This window comes from Diorhabda sublineata, chromosome 7 (assembly GCF_026230105.1).
Source record: "Diorhabda sublineata isolate icDioSubl1.1 chromosome 7, icDioSubl1.1, whole genome shotgun sequence".
Lineage (NCBI taxonomy): Eukaryota > Metazoa > Arthropoda > Insecta > Coleoptera > Chrysomelidae > Diorhabda > Diorhabda sublineata.
In genome coordinates, this window is record NC_079480.1 from 12,560,509 (window position 1) to 12,570,254 (window position 9,746).

At 32.8% G+C, this 9,746-nt stretch overlaps 1 protein-coding gene across 6 annotated transcripts in view; it reads left to right on the forward strand.

Moving 5' to 3' along the window:
* LOC130446381 (WD repeat-containing protein 7) overlaps window positions 1–9,746 on the forward strand; it is a 42,862-nt gene that overhangs the window by 27,649 nt on the left and 5,467 nt on the right. For 2 of the 6 annotated variants that reach the window (XM_056782603.1, XM_056782605.1), the window contains exons 14-26: window positions 628–696; window positions 2,287–2,373; window positions 2,610–2,779; window positions 3,008–3,315; window positions 3,820–3,949; window positions 4,925–5,049; window positions 5,138–5,291; window positions 5,346–5,544; window positions 5,775–5,951; window positions 6,028–6,154; window positions 7,273–7,459; window positions 7,517–7,643; window positions 9,537–9,707. In XM_056782603.1, the coding sequence (XP_056638581.1) occupies window positions 628–696; window positions 2,287–2,373; window positions 2,610–2,779; window positions 3,008–3,315; window positions 3,820–3,949; window positions 4,925–5,049; window positions 5,138–5,291; window positions 5,346–5,544; window positions 5,775–5,951; window positions 6,028–6,154; window positions 7,273–7,459; window positions 7,517–7,643; window positions 9,537–9,707 (2,031 nt within the window). The remainder of the gene's footprint in view (window positions 1–627; window positions 697–2,286; window positions 2,374–2,609; window positions 2,780–3,007; window positions 3,316–3,819; window positions 3,950–4,924; window positions 5,050–5,137; window positions 5,292–5,345; window positions 5,545–5,774; window positions 5,952–6,027; window positions 6,155–7,272; window positions 7,460–7,516; window positions 7,644–9,536; window positions 9,708–9,746) is intronic. The other 4 variants (XM_056782604.1, XM_056782606.1, XM_056782608.1 and 1 more) reach the window with 4 other exon arrangements.

The following is a 9,746-nucleotide window of genomic DNA, read 5'->3' on the forward strand; positions in this document are numbered from 1 at the left end:
TGTTACAACTATTTGTTGTTTTTTCCTTTTTATACTCAAAGTTCCCTTATTTCTTTTGGTTTTTTATTATTGTTTCTTACTTCCAGTCTTTTTGTTGTCAATCCAACTCAAATCCATAGTAATTCAGCTGTTTCTTGCTAATTAGTTCCTTTTTTTATTGTTGTTCTCATGTTTTTTGTTTCTTTATTCCTTTTTCCAGCTATTCTTAGATATTTAATTCCTATTATGTTCATTTTTTAAATCTTCTTTCTTCCTTATTGTTCAATTATCTGCTGTTATGTTAGAAATTGTATTGTTACTATTTCATATATTTCACATCCATCTTTATATTTTGATGTCGTAACATCTTTTAGTACGTTGTAAATTTTTGTTTGTTAGAATTAATCTAGGAGTTGGAAAATTTATCTCGCAATATGGCTGTGTTATTAGTGAAAGCATATTACTTGAAATGTAAGTAATATTTTGTTCAAAAATCTTTTGACTAAGTTGTCCCGCACACTTTTCCATTCACAATAATATATATATATATATATATATATATATATATATATATATATATATATATATATATGTATATATATGTATATATAAATAAAATAAACTAACATTCATTGTTTTCTGTGCAAGATTTTTTTGGGAAGATGAAAAATAAAGCTGAAAATATGGAAATGATTATTAAGGAAAAAGACAAACATGGTAAATAGTTTGTATATTTATTGTAGAACCCCCATTTTTTCAATTAATTTCTATCATATGTTCTACATTCTTTTTGTTCAAATCCTGTCCATTTTTGTTAAATATATAAAACAAAATACGTTGAATTTTATATTCACTTGGAACAAATTTCCTTTAGCATTCACACTTTTCTTTATTTCATATTTCCGAAGCTAGTTTTTGTTTTTAAATCAAAGATTAGTTGTTATATTTCACTAATTGTTTGTAAAACATTATGTTGGACATACCTCATTAGTGTTTAAAATTCACATAATATCATGTTTTTTATTTATTTATGATATAAATAAATGAAACCAAACCTTAATTTATCTTACTTATGATCACCTTGTAAAGAAATAGATATTAAAATAACAAAGAAATCAAATATTATGGAACTGAAAACATAGATCTTAAAAGACCTTATTATATTTAAAAATAGCAGAAACTTCTCACATATCTAGAGCTTAGAGCACTTAATCAGATTTCACTTTATTATTTTTCTCATAATTATTATATGTATTAGTAAATGTCAAAAACAATTTCATATGAATGTGGAAAGACATCTACGAACTATAGATTTGAATCAAGGGTAGTAAATAGTGTCCTTAATGTACTTATGAAGGATGGTGCCTAAAATAATGTAATACGAGACAGAAAAACTAATATTAAAAATAGAACATCAGCAATTAATACGGATAAGAATATGGATAGAATTACTGATAACAGTGAAAGTAAGGAAAATGAAACAAAAATTGAAATGTGAAAATTACCAATGCTCACTATAGGAAGTTGAAAACCATTCCTATTGATCACATTTAAGGGCTATGGTATTATTGACCGCTAACGTACTAAAATAAATTTCAACAAAAAAATTCACATTCGGCAATTTCTATGTGCTGGAATACCAAGTTATACAAATGGTTCAAATCTAGTGCAAGGAGCTGGATTGCGCATTTTGAGTTACTAAACATATATGCTCAGGAGTGTTTAAAGAGAAAAGGGGGCCTTGAAATCCTTGAAGGCTATTAATTGCCGTTCAAGCTAGCAAGGGAGTGAAAATAAACTCTAAAAGCACTAGGTAACAGAAACAAAGTCTACCAGACAACCGAGGTATACCATCCAATAAGGAAGCTGACAGCTTTGCCAAAAAAGAGGGATTATTTTGGATTAGAGTCCAACTGTGGTCTCATGAGATGTCACATCAACAATGTCCTCAGTTCATTAAAAGGCTTGGGTACCACGAAGGAGTAGTGCTAAAACTTTGGAAACAGAGGCAAGAAAACCCAGAATTATAAGTTCTTTTGGGAAAAGTCTACATATTTTGGTGACAAAACAATGAGATGCATAAAATATCTTTTCAGGTATAGGTGTAGACCGTAGAAAGCCAAAATGACATCGCATAATCATAAATTATGAAATTGAATGATATTTCATTGTTTTCACTTTTTTGTTATTTATCTTTATCTTTATTCAAAGTAGTGAAATTCGAAAATTTTCCCTTTTTTATTGTCTTTCTACCAATTTTCCCATGGGTTATAGTTGAAATGGCGTTTTTCACACATATTTTTGTAGGAATTTTAGCAAAAATGAAAGAAGGTGCAGAATCCGCTATAGCAAAAGCCGAAAGTGTTTTAAAACATTCCGGAGAACACTTCAAAGGTAGTCTATGAATTGCTAATGGTGTTTTTTTTGTTTGTCGGAATTTTATTTTCTATTTGTTTTGCTTTTATGGTTTTTCGCATTTTTTAGGTTTTTTAAAATAGTTTCCTTGGTTTTAAGATTTGAATGTTGGTGCAATTATGTTTGAATTATAGTAGTAACAAAGGCTTAATTTCATTGTTGGATTGTTTTAACATAAATATCTACCAAAAAACTTAATATATCAAAATTTCCAGAAGGACATGAATCGACTTCCAAAAATAGCAAACCAAATACATTAGGACCCCTCGAAGCTAGTCATGGTATGGAAATAGCACAACTGCTTCTATCTTTATTACATTCATGGGGTTTGGATAGTGATTTAGATCGAGTGTGCCAAGTCAAACTTGGTTTGCTACGGCCCATGGTAATTATTTATTTTTTTCAATATTTTGTTCATTACAATGGATCAAAAATTCTCTATCTTTAAGAATTATTCCTATTTCTTGTGTATCTTCAATTCTTGTTGTTTCAAAAAAAACTTAAATGGTAATAGTGAGTAATGAATGACAATTGTGTCTTTTTTAGAAACATTTGGGTAATAAAAAGATATTTAAACATTTTAACTACTTCCACATTCTTGTATTATTTGTAGGTACCAATATCCTATGGGGTTCTTTCCAAGGCGAATCACATGTCACTCTTCCTACCTACATGGCACAATACAATACCAGTAGACGAAGAGCCTCTTCCAAACGATTTATCTCTCACGAACAGCATACCACCCGAGTTGATAAGACAAGAACAAGTCACTAGAATATTTACATCTCGAACTCATTGGGAACTTAGTACAACATTAACTACTAACCATCTTTTGGCAATAATCGCTCTTAGTCATACTTTAATGTCGATGAGCAATGCTACTTTTGTTCCCGAACAAGAACGAAATAGAAAACTACATAGGTAAGCATGTCTCATCTACTGGTTCATTACACTATTATTGCAATTGGTGCTTTGGAGAATAATTACCACAAACGCTCGACTTTTTACCGCCAAGTTCGAAGATACCGACACCCAACAAGTAAAGCATGTTGCGATATTCTCTAAAGGTACTAAGGGTTACTGAATGATGTTCACTGTTTGTCTAAGAGCGTCGAAAAACGACACAAAGCAATGTCACATGGTACAATACATTTGTAACATATTTGTGCATCTTAACATTGCTGCGGATTTTAAATTACCTTTGATCAAAAAACCAAATGGTGATGCGTCGCACAACAGACACTGATACATCCTTCTCGCTCATAGCTATAAGTACACTCAAAAGCAAGTTTACTCGGTTCCGGATGTTCTTTATAATTGGTAACATACAATGCAGCCACTTCTAATTCCGGTCTATATTCAAACTACCTTCGTATAACTTAATCACTCTTGTAGCCTCAGTTTATCTAATAATTCAATTTTTAGGCAATCCACTCGCGTAAATTGGTCTAAGACTGATGAAGAACACGAAGAAATGTTTACACAACAACAAGCTCAAATCAAACAAGGATGGTCTCTATTGGCAACTTTACACTGTGTCCTTTTACCTGATAAGGTACAAATAAAATGTTTTATTTTCTTAAATCATCATAAACTTGAGGTAAAATTTCTTTTATTAATAATTTTTATGGCATTTACTATGTCATTCCAAGATATTTCGTCTCCACTTAAGTAACTATTGATTAGTCACCTGTACTAACTTCAGAGAAGGTTGTTGGTAATTTCAAATTAGTACTTATATCGCTCTAAAATACTTAGACAATTATAACACTCTGCTACGCCGATAAACTTTTAGTGGTTCTCAGGTGAAATCATGAAGAAATAATCTGTGCAAAGATATAAACGGCCATAAACACACTAAAAATTGCTATTATGGAGAGTAACTCTCAACCAAACCAGGTAAAACAATACAGTCCCACTGCATCTCCTTGATGCAACACAACTGATACATTCCAAGGAAGTTAGGTATCTAAGAACTATACTGGAATAAACACTTGCTTGAAACTATCGTCTAGGCGAGATAATCCCCAAAGCCACTGAGTCTGTATGGAATTGTGGAAAGTTCGTAGACAAGACATGGGAACTTGAGCCTAAGCAAGTCGAAGTCGCATTTTAGTCGATGGTTTAAGTAGGAAGGAATAGTGCTAGTGTATATAAATAGTCTCTTTTGGGAGGATTTTACATATTTTAGAGGCAGAACAATGAGGTGCAGAGCATAAAAAACTTTTTACGTATAGGTGCAGAGCATAAAAAACTTTTTACATATAGGTGCAGAGTGTCTGGAAAGTAAAATGTAGGATACTGAAAATCTGTAGCATTATTTTTGAAAAAAAAAAGATAGTAATAGTAAAGTTATTTGTCCTTGGCATATTAACATACTGTAGATAATAGAAAATGAATTTTTAATCTCTTTTACTGTTGGTAATTTCCAATTTTTGATTGATAACCAATTCAGTGGAAGCAATAGTGTAACTAAAATGAAGTACTGCTGCAGGCATTGCTAGTTACTATGTTTATAATTATCTTCCAGGTTGTCGAACATGGTGCAAAGAATTTCAAGAGACCCCAAGTCGAAATGATGGTAAAGAGATGGCAACATCATTGTGTAGAAGTTCGAGAGGCTGCGCAAACTTTATTATTGGCGGAGTTGTCCAGGTAAATTTGGTATTAATTATATGTTGGTTTTATAAAATAGTATCTCCATTTTGATATCATTAAATCAATGTATTCATTATATTTGCAGAATGGGTCCAAAAGGTAGAAAGCAACTAGTGGAATCATGGGCGCAATACCTTCCACAATTTACCCACATTGAAACTATCAACCAACAAGTAAATTCTCCGGTACAACAAACTAATGGAAATGCCAATCAACAACCGCACACTCCTGATCCAGTGGTAAGTTTTCCATTTCGTTTCTCTTTAAAAAGATGTGTCAATAATTGGTTGTAGGACGAGGAATTCGAGGAGGAAGAAGAAGAACAAATTCGAAAACCGTCCAGTCTATCGGAGCTAAAGAAGAAGCAATCGACTGCTGTAATAATTTTAGGTGTAATAGGAGCCGAATTCGGACAGGACATCACGTGTAGTGATAATAATAAAAGACGTATGAGCGAAGATAGAAGAAAAAGTTCTGTGGTTGAAGGATTCGGTAAGAATGTTTTTTATTTATTTTGAAAAGCTTCATTTCCATATAGTCAATCAAGAACGAGCCTAGGACTATTGCTAAACAGATAAAAAGTACGATTATTATTGAAGTTGGCATCATCAATTTTTCCTTTTCTATTTATAACATCAGAAATTTATCTCCAGCTACATATCTGGATGATCTTGCTGGAATTAGTTTAAACGCAATTTAACTAAACTTGTCGAATATTTCAGGCCCAGGTAACAATAATCTAGCAAGACTGACTTCAATGGCGCTATCTCATTTGCTGCTAGCCCCTCCTTCCCCCAAATTGCCAGCACACATTCCGTTAAGAAGAGCCGCCATCGACCTCATAGGCAGAGGCTTCACTGTATGGGCCCCATTCTTAGATATTAGTAAAGTATTGATAGGTGAGATGTTCAATATGTAATAAACAATTATAATTCTAATCAATAATGAACAATATTTTGAAATAAACGTTTTTAGGTCTGTTAGAACTATGTTCGGAGGCAGACAGACTAGTACCTAGTATGACCTACGGACTACCTCTTACACCTCAAGCTGATTCGTGCAGGACAGCTAGGCATGCACTAACACTTATAGCTACTGCTAGGTAATTTTTTTCAAAATAAATAAATAAGGTTTTATACACAAAAGAAAAACTTTTTCTAGCCCTTACTTAGCTTTAAGTTTGCAGAATGGTGTTTTATAATAGTGCTCAGGTTCTTTGTATCCACTATAAAAATTACTAAACCTGTGTCCGATGAACTGACAAAATGGGAGTTGTAAAAATAACAGAACAAGCTTTTTACAATCTGATTGAGTTAACGTTGAATTATTTTTTCCAGAAGAGTAACTGGCAGTATGATAAATCTCACAGTGATTTGGCCTGTGGCCGGCCTATTTCTGTTCGATCATTTCTGAACTATTGTCTCTCAATCTTGATTATGTTCCATAGCTTTATTCTTCTTATATTAACTTGGAGATTGATTCTTCAAAGTATTCATTTGCCATGGTTTATAACCAAGAATTATACTTTTATTAACCTGTCACAGTGACATAGAGCTTGCTTCTTCCGATCGACAAAATCTACATAAGGACACCCCATTAACCATATCAATTTTAGAAGCTGTTTGATATTATAGTACCCTGTTGGCACCGTCGCAACAGTCTTGAATGTTTTAGTTTGTTACTTGGTCTGCAATTAATTTTGGCGATTGTTATAAACTTCTGTACTTGTCTTCCTCCACCATGACCTAAAGTTATACTCCACCAATTCTATAACAAAAGAGTTGTGGTGCAAGAAATTGCATTTTTGCAGCTTGTTTTGACATTTTGATGTCCTCATACTGCAGTACCCAGGGTGTTATGAACACATACACACTCTCACTCTAGCCTAGAGGTGACATCTACAGAATTGAGTGCTTTTAACACTGTATGATGTGGTATGCTGTCTTTTCTATCTAAAAAATTGTGGTACCTTCAGTTTGGTTTATGAATAAGATATCTTATGACTTCTTTAAACCATCCATATATCAGCTTGGTTTTTCCTGGATGGGTACAATCTTCCCTACCTGGTATAGATATTTTGAATTTATTTTTGAAGCTATATCGTGTGATTGTTGCATCAATGTGGTTGGATTATGTGATTTAAATGATTGTAAGTATTTTCGGGGAATTTCTTGGAATGTAAAGAAAAAAAATATCCTAAATTTTGCATCCGTATTTTAGGCCAGCTGCATTTATAACCACAATGGCCAAAGAAGTTGCTAGATATAACGCCATACAACAAAATGCGCAAACTCTGAACATTAACATGAATAACAACGTGTTGCATAAAGCTAAACCTGAAATTCTTAGGGGAGTCGAATTGTTGATAGAAAAAATGCAAAACGAAATGTCAGACCTTCTTGTCGAAGTAAGTTGAAATAAATGTTCTTATACACATGATTTATAAATCGGCTTTTAATTTCAGTTAATGGATATAATACTGCATTGTTTGGATCCAAGTCAATTGAAAAATAAAGGATTGCAGGACGTGTTTCCAGCTGTTTGTAGATTCAGTCAAGTATCACATTGTCCAGCCACAAGGAGGATAGCGGGTGAGAAATATTTTACATAATCTAACACAATGTGAATTGATATGTTCATTGGTTATATTTTTATGAAAGTTTGATTAGGAGGATTAGAGATTGGATCCCAAGTTTGTTTTTTGATTATGCATTCTTTGAATATACCAAAAGTTTCCAAAATTTTTTCCTTGTAAACCACTTGTTACTAATTTTAATTGATACATTTACACCATATTACCAACTCTTAAAAATCAGATCTAACTATGGAAATTCAAATACACTCCTGTTGTAGAGCTTCGCGTGGACCTCTGGAGGTGCACCAAGACCACTTTGGGAATCACTGGATTATACAATGAATTTTAATCATATATCTTGAATGGTTCTGGTTTTCAGTTCTCCAAATACATTCCATGCAGAATCAATATGAAGTATAGGAAGCAAGGAATAATTATTATGTCTGCTAGCCAAGTAGCCATTAAAGCAATGAGCTCTTCTGTAATCAGTAAATTGTTTAGGAATATTAGACACCACTTACAAAATCCTGACTTCTGTAATCAATCAAATATTTAAGGAAATCGTAGCAAACTGAAAGAAGCAATGCATGAAAAGACAATGTGTTAGTGTTAAAATAGGTGGCAAACTATGTGATCCTTTTGGTGTTAGACAAGGAGATAGTCTTTCAAGAACATTCTTTATCACTGCCATACAAGAAAGAATACAAACTGGTAATAGAACTTATTTTGCGAACCTGAATCTCCCGAAATATAAACTAATAACAAAAACAAAGTTAAAAATCTACAGGATTCTAATGAGACCAATCGTAACTTATTACAGTGAATGTTGGGTGCTGAAACAAAATTATTAAGAATATTCGAGAGAAAAATTTTCAGAAGAATATATGGACGAATTAAAATGAAATTGGAGAATACGAAATAATAGAGAAATTGATGAAATACTAGGTAATGAAAACATCGTCAGATGTATTAAAACCCAAAAGTAAAGATGGTTTGACCACATTCAAAGAATAGCAGTAGCAGCAGTAAAAAAAGTAAACCTTATGTCAGATAGACCCTAAAGTTCGCAAAGACCTAAAAACAATTAATGTGAGAGGATGTTTGGAGGCGAATTGTCGAGCAGGCAAAGACTTACACCAAGCTGTACTAACAATTAGTAAGGTAAGGTCGGAATAACAGTTACACTGTTGTGGCTACTAGGCCATACTGAAGTAGAAATAAATTAGACAGAAGATGCTACGGGGTAACTATAATAATATGATTAACCCTTAGTAGGATCTGAACTCTTCTGAGGAATTGGCTACATGACAATACAGAAAACACTGTAAAAGGAGAAAGATAGGAACAAAATTAGTTACTTGAACAATTTGCAGGGGTTCAGATAGGCTAAGATACTTCTGAGAAACTATAACCAAAGAAGATCTATTGAATGCATCAAAAATAATTCCTGATGTTAACAGGATAGGGGTTAATAGATTAGATGTAAACGTGCTTGCCCAATAACACAGCAAGAAAAGAAGATTCAATAGATTCTTTAGGTCGCAGTACTAGAAAGAGACCAGATTGTGTGAGTCAGAAAACTACCATCCTGATACTTTTGAATGCAATGTAACACGCAATATCGGGACACAACAACTTGGAAGAATATTGGATAGAGCAGGAAGACTTTCTTAGAAGATTCGTTGAAGGATCAGGAATAGAAGGAATACTAGTAGCAAGCCTTCAGAAACTGTACCTAGAAGGGCTCAATAGATTTTTTAGGCCTCAATGAATTGTCACTCTATTAAGTATATATGATATGCTAAAATTTTTAGTAAAGAAAATTATTTATTTATACATTAAAACGACATTTGTTACAAATAAAGTTCATTTGAATTGTGAAATTCATTATCAATTTTATTATTTGTAGTTGGATCTCATACTGGTTCACTTACTCTCTATGAACTTCGACAAGGAAAATGTGTGAATATACGAGCGCATTCTTCTGCAGTTACTGCGTTGGCATTTAGTCCAGATGGAAAATTTTTAGTTAGTTATGCATCTGGCGACAATAGATTGAGTTTCTGGCAAACCAGCACTGGTAAGTGTGTATATCATATAGTATATAGGTAGAAGTTCA